The 16,319-nt window shown below is 35.8% G+C and overlaps 1 protein-coding gene across 1 annotated transcript in view; it reads left to right on the top strand.

Annotated features, from left to right (window-relative positions):
* Window positions 1-11,658, top strand: part of LOC140151353 (4-aminobutyrate aminotransferase, mitochondrial-like) — a 41,552-nt gene extending 29,894 nt beyond the window's left edge. The window contains exons 11-16 of the mRNA XM_072173663.1: window positions 964-1,112; window positions 1,487-1,624; window positions 3,392-3,559; window positions 4,965-5,111; window positions 9,728-9,839; window positions 11,261-11,658. Coding sequence (XP_072029764.1) covers window positions 964-1,112; window positions 1,487-1,624; window positions 3,392-3,559; window positions 4,965-5,111; window positions 9,728-9,839; window positions 11,261-11,379 — 833 coding nt within the window. The 3' untranslated portion in view covers window positions 11,380-11,658. The remainder of the gene's footprint in view (window positions 1-963; window positions 1,113-1,486; window positions 1,625-3,391; window positions 3,560-4,964; window positions 5,112-9,727; window positions 9,840-11,260) is intronic.
* Window positions 11,659-16,319: the final 4,661 nt, after the last annotated feature.

Here is a 16,319-nt window from a genome sequence, read left to right as displayed (position 1 = left end):
TTCTTCAAGTGTCCTTTGAAGCAATATTGTAAAATTTCCCCAAGAAATTGATTTTTTCTCTTCCAAAAAATGCTAGTTTTCACTGTCAGATATGTCCCTTTTTGAGCCAAACAAATGAAGGAAATTGAAAAAAGTTGCTATATAAGCGCCTATGCCGCCAATGCGGGTCGCTCCGTTATTGTGACCAAGGTTGATTATTTTGATGTGTTGTGACAAGCCCATACGGCATGTACCTAGAGTGTTATGAACATCGCATACATTTTCATCTAACATTTAGATATTTTGAATAAAATGACGGGTCACATCATTTTATTAAAAATCTCAGATTTTGCCATAAATATTTTTACAGGGTATGTTAGTTTATTAAGGAACCTTACAATCATGTTAAATTGAATTGAGGGCATCCGCCTCAGCAAATATTAACTATTGCTTCAAGTGTATTTTATTTAATTAATAAATTTATTTCATAAAAAATCATTACAAAGAACAGCAAAAGACATAAAAAATGGTTAATACAAAAAATAGACAAGCTAGTCAGCTAGCATGTTGAGCAGGGTTTTTCTAATTCTACCTCATGTCCTCCTGGGAAAAGAAATGACTAAGTTCTGTTATTTTTGTCCTGTGACACAAAAACACACATGTGCAAAAATAGCAATATACCGTAAAAACTTGATAGTTAGCATATGTGTGTACTATCAAGCGCTTTTGAAAACATGAAGTTGTACCATAGTGCGGCGCTTTTCCAACTGAGCTAATGCAAATTTGCAGGTTTACTTGTTGGTATATAGCTATGTGTATTGATGATTTGCTCAAAGCCCTTTACACTTTTGTGGATGGGGCTCTGCATGTTTGCATGTTTTAAAAGTGCTCGATAGTAAGCAAATATGCTAACTATCGTGTTTTTACGGTACTGAATATGTGAAATTGAAAACAATGAAATTGTAACTATATTTTCTTTTGCAGCTTGCCTCTCCCTGACACATTCCAAGTACATCCAAAGATTAGACTTGCCAACCATGGACTTCCCTATGGCACCATTCCCAATATTACGTTATCCACTGGACCAATTTACCAAAGAAAATAAGGCTGAGGAGGATAGGTGTCTAGAACAGGTATGGCTTCCCTTAAAACAATGTTTATCGTAATTGTGTTCCACCCATATATTAATACGAGAACAAAAGAGAAATGGTCTTGAAAATCACCTATTATTAACAAGTGCCAGTTGTTCTGTGATTTGAAGAGACAACATTGCTATACTCGTTCAACTTTTGTCACAGTATAGTTTCTTAAAGCATGCAGTTACAGATCAATATTCCAAAGGGTCATTAGTCCTCTGGTGTTTTATTATTTAGGGTGGGTGTTTTGCTGGCACAATATTCTTCCACAAATAGCGTATTTTATAAAACTACCTAATTTATTCGGTGATATTTTTAAACCACACTTTCAATAAGTGGACTTTGTTTGTATTCTATTTTATAATATTTAGGTGCTGCAGATCATTCAGGGAAGAAAAGCATCTGGTAAGCCTGTAGCAGCACTCATTGTTGAACCCATCCAGGGTGAAGGAGGTGATAATCATGCCTCTGTCAATTTCTTCAAGCAACTCCAGAAAATATGTAAAGAGGTAAGCTTAATGTACATGCTTCTTTCCAAACCTCTCAACTTTTAGTTTGCCCGTACGTATGTGTTTCTTTTCTGTATCTTTGGAATATTGTAAAATATACCTCCAGAATTGTAATACTGTGTACCCTTAGATTAAGGGCAGAGTAATGGGAGAGAATATGGACCTTTTCGAGCATCATTATTTCTGAATTGTATCTCCAAAGTATATAAAACTATACATTTTTGGTAAGGAGAAAAGGCAAAGAATCCGATGGTGACGGCAGATTTTAAAAAAAATCTTGAGTTTTTGATAAAATCACAAAAAAATCGCTTTTTACCCCAATTTTTTGTGACAACTTAAAAAAAAAATCAGTTCGAGTAAAAAAAAATCAGTTAGCTTTTAATGAAGAAGAGACATGAACTTAGGGAAGGTTTTTTATTTTTTGAAATTCGCCTCTTTTTTGAAATATTGAAAAAAACATGTGAAAAAAGCAATTTTGTCATTCTATTCAGCTAAAAATTGCACATAATGGTGTATATTTTTGTTTAAAACAAATATTTTGAAAAAATGATAAAACCTTCCCTAGACTTTGATGTACTCTAAACGATAGTGCAAAAAGTTTACCTTTTGCTTGCATATTTTTCGAGTTATCTTGTCACCTTCGTGCAATATTGTCAAAAGTGAACTATGAGAAATCGACGCTTTTAGTAAAAAATGTCAAAATTGTGCACAAAATGTCCTTATATTTTAAAACGGCAAGACTTTCACGCTTGTAAAAGCTGTACCTGGTGCATGGTCTTAATATGCATCTTTTTGCAACAATGAATTTATAATGTCTGCTTTTAGTCTGCCAAAATTCAACATAATTGAAAAATCTAAGTGGCATTTTGACTGCAAATTTGTGTTTTGTTTACACCGCATTTGCCGGCGTTAAAAACATACCGAATGCGCCTTGCCCGCGTTGGACATACGCGCCGAGTTGCGCCCGCGTCACGCTACCGCGAATCGCTGCGAATCACAATATTTTCGCATTCACATTTTCTGACTCATTATTTCCCGCCAATTTACTAAGCTGTCTTGAGCCATGTGACTTTTTAGAGTTATTAACAAGTTGTATTTTATCAGTTTCAAGTGAAAGAATACATCTTAGTGTTGATAAAAATCAAGAAATCTCAAATTCGGGCGTGGACGAATGTGTCTTCCATTACTCTGGCCTTAAGTGTTAAGGGTTTTTCAAATTTTGCGGCTTGAGAAATACATGACAAATCTGAATAAAAAACGTAAATCTTTGTCAATCTTGGCAGATGGTTAGAATACCTGACACAAATTGTTCACAGCATTTCACAAACTTTTACATTACTGTAGCATATCTTGGGGTCAGTATACAGTCTTGATGTTTCTTGTGTTTTTTGTTGTTGTTGTCGTTGTTGCATAAAATGCTGCATTTTCCATTCTGTGTTGAGATCTTGGTTCTCTGCTGAGATTTTCCATGTAGTTCACCTTTTTGCCAAATCCCATAAGCCTTTGCTACATGTAAATGTATGTATGTACATGTGGATTGATTAGCCATGTTTTGCAACTTTGTTCTTTTCCTTGACATTTTATTGCTACTGTGCAAATTTGCTTGAAGGGAAAATGGCCTATTTGTCTTAAGAGCGAAACGCGCAAAAAACATAGAAATATATGTTGGCCCTTATTTGAGAAATTATGCACACATATCAATATATTTTATGTAAGCTACATGATAATTTCTTAACTTAATGTCTTATTTTTTCTTGCTTTAATTAGACTGGCACAGCTTTCATTGTTGATGAGGTACAGACTGGTTGCTTAGCAACAGGGACATTCTGGGCTCATGAAGCATGGAACCTTGAGGAGCCACCAGATTTTGTGACATTCAGTAAGAAGATGTTGACAGGTGGATATTACTTCAAGGATGAGTTTGCACCTGATATGGTAGGTTAAATGTTTTTAAACATTTGTCTTAAAAGACAGAATTAAAAATACTAGTTTGCGTCTGAAGTCGGTGTCAACAACCGTGCTTGAGTTTGATTGACAGATGACGCCAGACACAAACTAGTCTTTTTAATTCTGTCTTTAATTATAGTCCTTGCTTGTGTGTGCTTGATGTCAAGTGTGTGCATTGTAGTCAAGTTAGCTCAATTAGTAAGGTGTTCAACTATAATAGTGCAAGAGGTTACAGGTTCGAACACTGGTGATGGTTAATACACTCTTGTGTAAAAATTGAGTTAGCTTAAAATTCCTCTGGACAAGGAACTTATGCTATAAATTGTCTTGTTGTAACACATACAAAACTTGGGGAGCTGATTCTGGCTGCCATGGTTTATTGTGGAATGTCTAGGGTGTGCGCTAGTGTGTTGTGGTTTGGTTTATGGAATGATATGGGCCGTAGTGGCCAGCAACAAATTGTAAAGTGTGCTGAAGCGTGTGGATCAACATCTAAGCGTTGTGGCTGTGCGTAGCACACTATTAATCTCTGCACTTCTTATAGGACCTTGTGCAAAAGAATATGTGCTGGACAGGTGATAGTATGCGTAATGTGTAAAAGGACTTTAGCAAAGCATTATACACATTGCACTGAAACTGGAAAAACATGTGAAAATGGTCAAACCGACCATGTATTAGTCCTAGTAGACTACACCTGTCCCTCCATTTCCATGGCAGATGAGAATTTTTTAGTTGCGAGTTTGAGGTGTCTCAGTATGTATTTGCTTGAAATAAGAAAATGGTTGAGAGTTTGGCATAGTGATTAGCATGGTTACAGTCTCCGGTGATTGAGATCCCAGCAGTGATGATTTGCTGGCTTATTGGCATGGAGAAAAAAGTCTGAATTTTGTTTGTAGCATCCCATAGATTAAATTCTCTCTCTCCTTCATGGTACATGTAGAATTGGGTATATGAATGATGATAGTACTCCATCCTTCAGATGGAGACATTAAGCTGTCAGTCCTCTGTGCAGTGTAAATACCGGTACAAATAAATGCAGTCAGATTTTTAAAAGCTGAGGGTGCATATGTGTACCCCTCAATGTCCCAATCTGGCCCTAGTTGTTTGATTATGGCGAGCCCTTGGGATTAATATTGGATAGCCATCTGCTGTAGCAGAAAAACTAAAATAAATATGTTTTTAGTTGCTCATGAGAGGGTGCAAGTAAGATCATATTTTGTCTTAACATAATGAAGCACTATACACTTAAAATAAACACACAACAATTACTAGCATTGTAATTGGCTAAAATATTTTTTTGGCCAAAAACATCGTGTAAAATGTTCTTGCCCCCATTAAAATGTCATAATTTTCAAATTTACATAACTAATTTTGAGTTTGGTTTTTTATACAGGGCAGCAGAGTATTCAATACTTGGATGGGTGATCCACCAAAATTACTACAATTAGAGGCTGTGATAAAGACTATCAAGAAAGATAATCTAGAAGCAACTGTAAGAGAAGCTAGCGATGTTCTGATAAAAGGATTGGAAGACCTGCAGGTAAATCTATAGTCATTATAGGTTCATCTTATAAAAATAAGAAGTGAAAAATAAAGCATTTAAAAAAAATAGAAAAACGAAAAAGTAGAACTTCAGGAAGAACTTGATTCATGTTTGTCAGAACAATAAAATACAAAGGAAGATGAATACTATGTCACAATATACATCTAGCCCTCTTCTTTTGTTCTATTATCCATTGTATTTCTTTTGTTCAAAGGCGATCGAACTATCAATTATTGGACCCCACATATATGCGGGGCTTATGTTATCATCCAGATGGTTGTTTGCCTTGCCTGTTTGTTTGTTTCTTTGTTTCTTTCTTCGTTTGTCTGGGCGGAAGCAAATTCATTAATCCACTCTTCAGCTTAAATGCAATCACCGATCAAGTTCAAACTTGGTACGGATGTAGGGTATGGTGGCCTCATGTGCTGTATAGTTTTGTGTTGCATTATTTGAATATTTATGAATATTAATGAGCTTATTAGCATATTTTGCCAAGATTGTCATTAATCCACTCTGCAGCACAAATGCAATCACCAGGAACATACAGCATTAGCAGAGGTTTCATCGATGAATTGCTGGAAGCTGTCCAATGTTGTAGTACCAAGATTGATGGAGTGGTGGACTAGACCTACTTCATTTGAAATGGCAAATGTATAATTACAGTTTCTTTCACCCTGGTTGTGGACAACCCTCAGGGCTGGTTGGCCTCTTGGGGCTCTTCTTGTAACTTCTCCTTGTCCAGAGATTGTACCCCCACTCATCAATGTAAATACAGTGGCCTAAAACTCCTTCTCTCAGAAACCACTGGGCATAATCAGCCCTCTGATGGATCACGCCGCTCGGCATTCCGACCTTCAGGGACATCTTCAGCTAGCTTCAGAGTTAGAAGCATACCATCCAGTGAACGAGCCAGTGTGCTGCGTGATATTACTGGTTTGTCAGGAAGTCGCCTTCTAAGTTCAGCGTTGATGGCGTCCAACGTCATCAATGGATTTTCATCCACGATCTGTTGAAGAGAGTTCTTCATGTTGTCGTCAACCTTTGGAGGACGATTCCCTCGTCTTGGTATGGCATCATGTTTGTCCTGAAGGACGTAGACAAACATGTTTTTGTTTTGGTTCAAACACAAAATATTTTTGGAAATTAATATTTCGTCACCTCATAGCATTTAATTAAGGGCTCAGATAGCAATATTTGCACAAGTATTTTTTCTGGGACATGAGAGCACATCAAACATATCGATTTAAATTCTGAATACAAGGGATGTTCTTAACCTGATATCAAATAATTTTGATTTTCAAAACCTTAACCTCTATACTTCCTTGCAAAATATTGCTTGCCATTGCTTTCTGTTGAATGCTAGTTTCCTTATAATCATCAACGGCATTACTGCCGTGGCCACTGTACTCTTTTATAATCTTGGAAGGAACGTTGGCTTGGTGCAATCTGGTTATTCCTGTGTGACAATGTGTGTGGCCACTGACGAAGCCTTTAACTCCAGCCTGGAGACCCATAGCTTGGTTACCTCTGACAGCGCCATTATTTTTGGCGTAAAACAACTCGGCTTCGCCAAGTTATATTTTGTGTTTGCTGGACCTAGATTGATATGAAAATACAAAAGAAAACTTACCATTTTGAGATGTATTTATGATGCACCTTTCTGGCTGCGATTCATTGGAGTCTGCGACAATGTTCTTTGGTTTCAGCTAACGGTGCTTGACTCCACCTTGATTGGTCTTGCTGTTAACGCTTTGGTGGTACCTCAATACATGATTATCCTCACTATCCGTGTCAAGTTGGACCTGGCCATATGTCATGGGTCATAATTCTGACCTCCATCTTACATAAACTGGAGGCCACAAGGATATCGCTCATTCTACAAAATCCGGTGCCAATCCACTAAAAAAATTGAAAAAATAAAAGTTGTTCAAAAAGACCTGCTTTTTGTGTTTTTTAAAAGTAAATGTATCACTACTTTCAGATGTAAAAATTGCCAACACCACTTGCATATTTTTCTTTCAGGAAGTCATGATGTTTTTAACACTAAAACTCAATGTAATGTGAGCTACGTTACCGACTATAAAATGGGCTGGTTTTACTCAATCCAAGGTCATAAAAAGCAAATTAAAGATCACTTGAGTGAAATGTAAAACAGATTTCACCATTTCATAGAAGTTTTGAAGATGCTTAAATGAGCGTAGCTCACAGTAACGTAGTTCACTGGTTTTTAATGTTTTTAATGTGATTTGCGAACGTTAGAACGTTATGTCGGTTAATTCTAATATAAATGGGGTTCACCACTGGTAGCTTTCACATATTATTAGGAAGTACATGTAATACAAGTGCATACTATAGAATCCTGGTAACGTAGCTCACCAATCTTAACATGGTCGGTCGAAATTTCAATGTTTACAACATTTCTATGCCAAAAATGCTACAGCATCACGATTTTTACTGTGATTTTTTTTTTTTTTTTAGTGTTTCCTTTCAAAAACCGCAAATTACATTGATACCTCTGTTTTACTTCTTTCCAATGACGTGTGTTAAAAAGGGGTAACGTAGCTCACAGCGTTTTGGTGGAAAGTGCAATTTATTTTAGAATTACACAAAGACATTTTAATCACTAAAAAATAATGTTGATAAACAATATGATGGTGCGTTATCTAATTAAAAAACAACAAACATGTAAAGAAATCGCATTTATTCAAAGAAAATATTCAGGGTTAGATGTGGCACTTGAGCTGTGGAAACGCATTTTTAGCGATTTTTGAGCCTTTGCAAGGGTTAATCAGGCTGAAGAAAGCATTTAAAGTATGGAAAACTATATATGTCCGTAGATCTCGCTGAGTTCTACCAGAAAAACAACATATTTGATGCCCTAAATGCTCGACAAAGTTTTTGTGGACCAAAGAATGGAAAAAAGGCTATTGGCACCGGATTTTGTAGAATGAGCGATATACCAATGTATTGTGCTGTTGCCTGGGGTTGTCTGATACCAGCATCCCATTCTCCCATAGATCTTCTTCTTTCTTGGCGGGTATTGGTTTGGGTGGTTTATTTACGCCATCTTGGGGCTTTCTCTTCATTTTGGTATCCAGTGTGAGCTGCAGTTCTTTAAAGGATGGGTCGCTTAGCAGTTTGTGATTTATGTTGTTGATCTTGAAATACTTCTGAATACTAGTGACCATCTGGTATGTTGTAGCCCCAGGATACTCCTTGCCATTTTGCTTTTTGGCCTCACATACAAATTGACTTAAAGAATAATTGATCTCATCCATAGTCATGGAAAGTAGAGATTGATTGATGAAACTCTTGTGTTCTTTGGCTGCTTTCTTATTTCTCCACTCGAGCCACTTCTCGAACTGGGGTAGGCCCAATCGCTTTAGTTTTGGTTGGTAACACTGACTTGTGGAGGTTTGTTAGTTCCTCATGGTCTGTTTTTTTCTACAAACTGTTTGTTTTCCTCAACAAAGTTGTCCTCCAAAATGGACTCTGCCGCCTGACTAGCTTGGATGAGATCTTCATCTGACTCAGCAGCCTGGCTAGCTCTTATCAAATCTTCATCATTAATTTGTATTCCCAATCAAACCTGGGTATGGGCCCAATGTTGTCGGACGCCATAATGCTAGTGTAGGCCAATGATGCTAGCATCTGAACACTGGTCAACTTTGCACTATTTACATACATACATACATATATAGATTTATATTGCGCCTATACAAGAGATGTGGTTTAAGAATGAATTCCAGATTGAAGGTAGAGTGGAGCTGTGTCATTGACACATTGATATATGATGGTGAGGATCTTGAAGTTGACACGCTCCCTGAAGGGTAACCAATGTAAGTCCTTGATGTATGGGGTTATGTGGTCACGACGTTTGAGGTCAGTAGATGAGACGCACCGCCCTATTTTGAATACGCTGCAGTTTGGATAAATTGATGTTGGTGGTGCCAGCAAGGAGAGAGTTACCATAGTCGAGGCGAGATAATATGAGTGCACGGATGATGTGAATTTTGATTTTACTTTTGAAAGATGTGAATTATTTAATTTACTTTTAAACTTAACCTATTACATGTTATTACGTAATAAAGGAAAACCATCAATTGTTCCTCTTTAGCATTTGAAATGAAACTTACATAGGCCTTTTATATTCAGTCATTGACTATGCTTTCCCAAGAACATGAACAGCTGCAACATTGTAAAAATTACATCACCAAAGGCCTAAATCCTTGCTCTATTAGGTAACTCAATCGTTTGTTTTGAGATGAGGTTAATCAAGATGCCTTGTAAAGAACACATGATATTTAATAATAAGAGTTTCCAAGGAAAGTATGCTTAATTATCCCTCTAATGCTATATAATTCAATCACTTTCTTTTGAAAGGAATCTGATGGGCACTTTTCCTATCTCTGATAATCTTGTTCAAAAGTACTGCTACGATGGAAATGAATTGTTTCCCACCATATTTAAAATGTATGGTGCTCAGACCTCGCCATGTTCACCGTATTCTTTGAATATAGCAATAGAATCAGATAATTTGTCAAATAATTTGACAGATCATTAAATATATGAGACTAGAGGGTCTAAATAATCGCTGTTTTCTTTTCTTATAGGCTAAGTATCCATCACATTTGGCCAGAGCTAGAGGGGCAGGTACTTTTATTGCCATTGATGGAACCTCACCAGCAACAGCTGCCAAAGTAGTCAATACTGCCAGAAATAAAGGTATGTCAGCCTCGTAGTTGAATGTTAGAACCATGACCATATTATTACATTTTTACAGATCTTTGCTTTATCACAAGGTCAAAAATACAGGTACTTAAAATGCTATTGATGCAGACTTGGTGTTAACAGCAGGTGAAGATAATGCCAGAAGCAAATGTGCAATTAAGATATGTGTATAGGGCTTGTAAATCATGAGTGTATATCACTATCTGTGATTTGCTTAATCAGTAAATCTAAAAAAAACAAAAAAACAAAAACAAAAAACATCAACACTCTGATATTTGCATTTTTGTAAGATGCAAAATTGTGCTAACATACTACTCTACAAGATCGATTCCTGATGGGGCTGCCTGCATATTTCTCCAACATAAGACAGGCAGACAATGCTAGACAATTATAATCTGTAATCAAAGATCTGGAACTAAGTATGATCAAGCCTAGCAACTGTCAATCAAACAAAATTAGAGAAGTCAGTTTCACTATAGTATGCAAGCATTGCTGTCCCTGCACATACATAAATTTTAGGCTAAAAGCTCTCCAAATGCCCCATGAAATGATGTTCACTTTTTAAGCTGGGATTGAATTCAAGTGTCATAACCCTGATAATATCAAAAGCAACCCAGTAAGGATATAAAACTGTGTAGACTCTCATTCATCTGGATATGTTGAAATTAAGATTTAATTTAAATCTGGTCAACCAGACATACCTATTTTTGACGGATGGACCGACGTTGCGACTGAAACCTTCCGTCTTCAGCTGGGTTGTCATCAATACCAGAAGTGTCCGGTACTCAAGGTCATTTGCATCACAACCCAGCTAGGTTTCAGTCGCAATGTCTGTTCGTCCATCAAATTAGGTATGTCTGGTTGACCAGATTTAAATTGAATCTTAATTTCAGTAAGGATATAATTTGATATTTTTAGTGAATGTTGGAGGTTCTTGTCCATACAGACACTTATAGCAATGCCCAATTGGATGGAGCTGCATATTTTTTTCAGCTCCATTCCTGTTCTCCCAATTTTTCATATGGAAAAATTACCCGATGAGATTATTTTACACTTACTCTTAGCAAAGCTATATTCCTATAATTTCAAATATATTCACATCATTATGGATATCACTATTATACATTCCACAACCGTTTGGAGTAACCTTCATTTTTGTGTAGGTATTAATATCAATTGACAGGCTCACTGACGCCACACTATGCTTTTAGGAAGAGATCATAATACTTAATTCTGTTACCTATTATGGACAATGGTCGAGGTCCAATGACCTTTAACCTTTTCCCAACATTACAATGTATTATGGAATCAATTATAATAGCCTTTAATTTTTGAAGTCACTTTGAAATCAGTTATGTATCCATTCAATCCTGACACATAATTGCCAATTCCATTTTGATATATTTTGATTACAGGTCTTCTGATTGGTTTATGTGGCAAGGAGACGATTCGATTCAGACCAGCTCTCATCTTCCAAAAGCAGCACTGCAACATAGCCCTTGATATTCTCAATAAAGTGATGGCGGAATTCTAAAGGTGGTGTACACATAACAGTGCCAGTTCAGCGGCATAATTTAAGATGGGTAGACTTGACATAAAACAGTAAACCTCAATATCAGTGGGGGTTGTCTAGCTTACAAACTCTAGCTAGACAACCCTGTGTCATTGTGGATGTGCCAATTATTTTGTAGGGGTGGGTTAGTTCCAATAGTGGCACTGAAAATATTGTGTACACACAAATTTCCCTCAAAATCTATATTTTCATAAAAAATTAAATAAGAATGACAATAAACGATAGGAATTTTTGTTTTATAATCCTCTATTATATAGGCGGGTCCAATAATTTATAATAGTATACTGGTTGCACCGGCAACCACTATGCAAAATACTGGACCTGCCAATCTTCACTAAAGAGAATAGAAAAAGCAAAAAAATTCCTATAATTTATTCTTTAAATGTAATCCACTGGGAGTGGATTATAGCTGCCATGATTCGGTATAATGCCCATATTATAATAGCAATCCCAGCATTCACCAAAAAATAACTAGTGATCAAGCACTGGTAGGATTTTAAAATGCTGTCGGTGGCTAGCGATTATGGCTAAAAAGTTGCTGTGAAGTCAACTGGTTGCGATTTGATGCTTGCTACTTCTGATCAATATGTAGGTGGTTGCTTTTCCGATCAAGCAATGAAAAAAAGCTACACTCATTACAATTGCCTAGTATGATACCGGCAGAAGCTTGGGACATCAATATAATTATGCTTTTCTATTTAACTACTTCATGAGATACATCATGTTATGTGATCCTGTGCATTTTCCACTGTAGAAATGCAGTGCGTGATTGGCAGTTGTATTGGAAAGCTTCAGAAACCTCTTGAGACACCTTACTGGTTACAAAATTATTTTTAAGCTCTTTTGGATACGCATGGTAAGCTAATTGCAGTACTTCAGATACGCAAGCAACTCTTATTTTGAGCTTAAGTAGAAACATGCCTGTTGATGGTCAATTTGATTGTGGGTTGACTGGTAGTGAGTAGTGACAAATGCAGAGTGGTATAGATACCCAGTACAATCATGCTGAATATGAAATCATAATCATTGTACTGGCTGTATCAAAATGATTGTTACCCATCTGTTTTTGGTGTGTTTTTTTTAATTCCACTTCCTCCAAACATGCTATTGGATCTACTTGAAATGTCTATAGTCTGTATACCTTCCTTGAGTCAGTAATTTACATATTGTTTTTTATTGTATCTCTAAATGTAATGATGAGAAGTATATAAAAGTATATATTTTCAGAAAGGACTCCAACTAGCATAACAGATTGATTTTACTTGACTGACTTGAGGAAGGTATACAGAGTATAGTAAGAGGTTTAGATATTTTGTTACATTAAACAACAAGTATAATATTAAATTTGGATATGGATGTCTTATCCATTATCACTTGGAACTGAAATGGGTAGCAACAATCTTTTTGGTACAGCCTGTATAAGATGCCACTCTTGACATGCTAATGTGTCTTTCAGTCTTAAACTACCATTGACCTGCTTTGTAAATTTGGAATTATCTTGCCAAGTTGTAGTAATTTGGATTATTTGGTCAAAATAGAATAAGCTTTCAGAATGGTTGTTATGTTTTTTGTTTGTTTTGTTTTTGTTTACTCCCTTTGCAACAATGGAGAACAGTGCTGTGCACTGATTGCTTGTCCCAGGTTAAATAAAATGAATATATAAAAATGTCCAAATGTGTAGTGAGATTGGTGCAAAAGCTGCATTTATTTGTAAAATATCAGCCATATGATCAACCTTTTGTATTTTATGAGATGAATTGATAATGGAATGACTTGAACCATTTGACTCCCTGTTGATGTAAATGTGTGTAATTGTATTTTGTATGCTCTGTGCCAGAAGTGGGCAAGTACAATATTTGCCATGTGTAGCTGCCATGTGTAGATGAGTACAATATACTGTGGTAAATAACCAAATGTTCACAGGGCAGCTATTGCACTTACCCACTTCTGGCACAGAGCAGTCAATTTCTTGTGATTGATATTCATCACTATTTTTATACTGAAATAAACGCTATACCAAATTGTAAGTGTTAGAATGTGTAGTGAAAAAAGGAAATAGATTATAATAAGTTACTATGAAACTTGAGAAAATCATTTTAGTGCAGATATCAGATAATATTGTAATAGTTATTTTTAACATTGTGTGTTAGCATGTCATAAAATATAACTGGATCACACGTCATGTTTATTCATGAGGCTATGAATATTAAAATATGATTTTTTGATACCTATATTATAAATGGGGTTTGTTAAAAAATGTGACAATAATGTCTATGTATAAACTTGTGTAAAGTTTTTAGATAAGGTTTTTGAAGCTACATTGTTGTATTTCTGTGAAGTGTAATCTAATCATATTTATACATGTAATTTTGTACCAATTAAGCATTTTATAAAATGTGAAAATATTGTAATAAATATGACCCAGCATAAGTAAATGGGGCACATTGAGGGAAATATCAAAACTGAGATATGCATATTTTTGTAATCTGCATTAATTAATAAACATATTGATACCAATATCAAAATACTAACAGCATTCCTCTCAAAAGTAGGGAATGGGAAAAAAAAATTTTGCTGCCAACATTTAATCAATTTTGACCTTGTTTCACATTTTGTGCTTTTATCAAAATGGTGTTTGCTGCAATGCACCTCATTTACGGAAATCATGTCACAAATGTGATGTGATCAAACAAAATCATGCAGATGTTGGAAATATTAATTTTGAGATATAGCCAAACAAAGGACGTATATTTTCTTTTCTTTCCTATTGACAATAGGATATGAGCAGTCAAAGAGTTTCCAAAACAATAGTATTGAACTGGTTGTCCAAATTCAATTGGGTTTTCTGCAAAATGTAGCTGTGCAAAAATGCTGTTTACAATCCCATTTGACTTCACAGACTGAATTTGCTTCATCACACCACAAATATGCTCAATAATAGAATTCAAATAGTAAATATTTTGAAAATTATAAGATTGATATGATGAATGTAATTATTACAATACTTTTTTGTTCTGTTTTTTTTTTTGTTTGCTTGCATTATGTAAAATATAAGCATCAATCATGGTAATTACGAATAGGTTAGACAATAGGAGCTTAACGCTGGGCATAACACAAGTAGGAAATCGGACATATTTTTGTATAATTATGGGGACCAACATTATATACTTCCATCACCTTGGCAAAGGCTTATACTATGATCAGCTCTTAATAGGCGGGAATTATTTGGTTTTTGTTAGTGCACGAGTCAATAAAGTTCCAACTTACGCGCGTGTTAATTCACAAAAGCATGCGTCGTTCCCGCAAAACGCAATTCGCGTAGGTTCTGCGCCTAGCTGTGTGTACGCCATTCTGTATCAATCCACAATGATATGAGTCCCACCTATTAAGAGCTGATCAGAGTATAAATAAAATGGTAGTTTGTGTCTTAAAGTCATACTATACAAGGAAAAATAAAAGAAACCCACTGGCTATTTTGGCCATTTAACATGAACTTCCAAGTGGGACTTAATGTCTTTGTAAGACATTATGTCAAAAGTGCTCTGTTGCCCTACAAACACAACACGTTTGGCTGATTCCATTTAAGTGTTGGGTGTTGGGACATGGGTAAAAATTATAAAAAAAATTAACCAAATTCATTTGAAAAAATCATATAATATGGCTTTAAAACAAAAGGTTTACGAAGTTTGCATAGCAGTTACAGCATTTGTTATTGCCATTGCCACAAAGCCAGTTTGCTGGGTGCATGGCAAAGTAACCATTTGCATCATGCAAATGTGGTAATCCAAGCTCTCCTGGTCTAACTTTTTTGGGTGATCCAATTGGCAATAATAAAGCACAGGAGTGTTTACGTAGCGGGGCCCAGAAAACTGTAGCCATGTGGTGATAATAGTTATCGCTTAAAGCATTTGTATGATTAGAAATGGTGCCCACCACAACTCGGCCATCTGGTTTAGTGGTTTGAGATTGTAATTGCAATACTGATATCCTTGGTTGGATTCTTAGTTGAAAACATTTTGTATTTCTTTTGTTTTTTGTTTATTCTGTTGTTTTTGTCATTTCATTTTAAGACTGATTGATCAAATGGGGCCATATATTAATTTGATTATATAGTTGTTCTATATTTGAAATATGTTTGTATTCGTAATATATTGTATATAATATTCAGCGCTTAGGGTTTAGAGGCTCTTGCATTTTGCGCTGTACAAATTTCTTAATATTATATTCCATTTTATTACAAGCTAATACAGGTAGACAAATGTTAAAGTAATAGCAGTGTCATATCAATTATATTGAATCATATATAATATATATACAGATTGTATTAAATTTGCCTATGTACATAAAGAAAAGCAGCACTTGAACAATCCCTCATTTCAAATATATAGTTTTGGTTTCTCTTTTGTTCAGAAACCAAAAATCAGGGGATTAAAAAGTAGAGCTGATCTGATCTGCAATCATAACACTATTATGCTGGGAGGACACAGTATAGGGTATATAACCAGAAGTATACAATAGCCTATTGTGCTAACATAATTATTATCATGATTGATATCGAAATCTATCCCATGGACGACAGTTGATGCTCTCTGTCGAAGGTAGGTGGCATATTACACTCACGAGTTCTAGGCCTAGAAATCATATACATGCGCTGTATACTGAAGGATGGGGTGCGGTGGGGGTATTTGTTTGTTTGTTTGTATGAAACATAAACGATGCATGGAGATGATTTGATTATGAATTAGTTTATTATCCCCGGAAGCACAACCCATACCTCTTTAAGAGGGGCTCCCTCCCTATATAACCACCTCTTTCCTAAATTACCCCTTTCCCCTCCTCCTCCCCTACATTCGATATCTTCATCTCGAGCTCTCCTCCCCTTCTCTTTCACTTCCAATGCT

Source organism: Amphiura filiformis, chromosome 4 (assembly GCF_039555335.1).
Source record: "Amphiura filiformis chromosome 4, Afil_fr2py, whole genome shotgun sequence".
NCBI classification, from domain to species: Eukaryota; Metazoa; Echinodermata; class Ophiuroidea; order Amphilepidida; family Amphiuridae; genus Amphiura; species Amphiura filiformis.
This window is presented reverse-complemented; position numbering and strand designations above follow the sequence as displayed.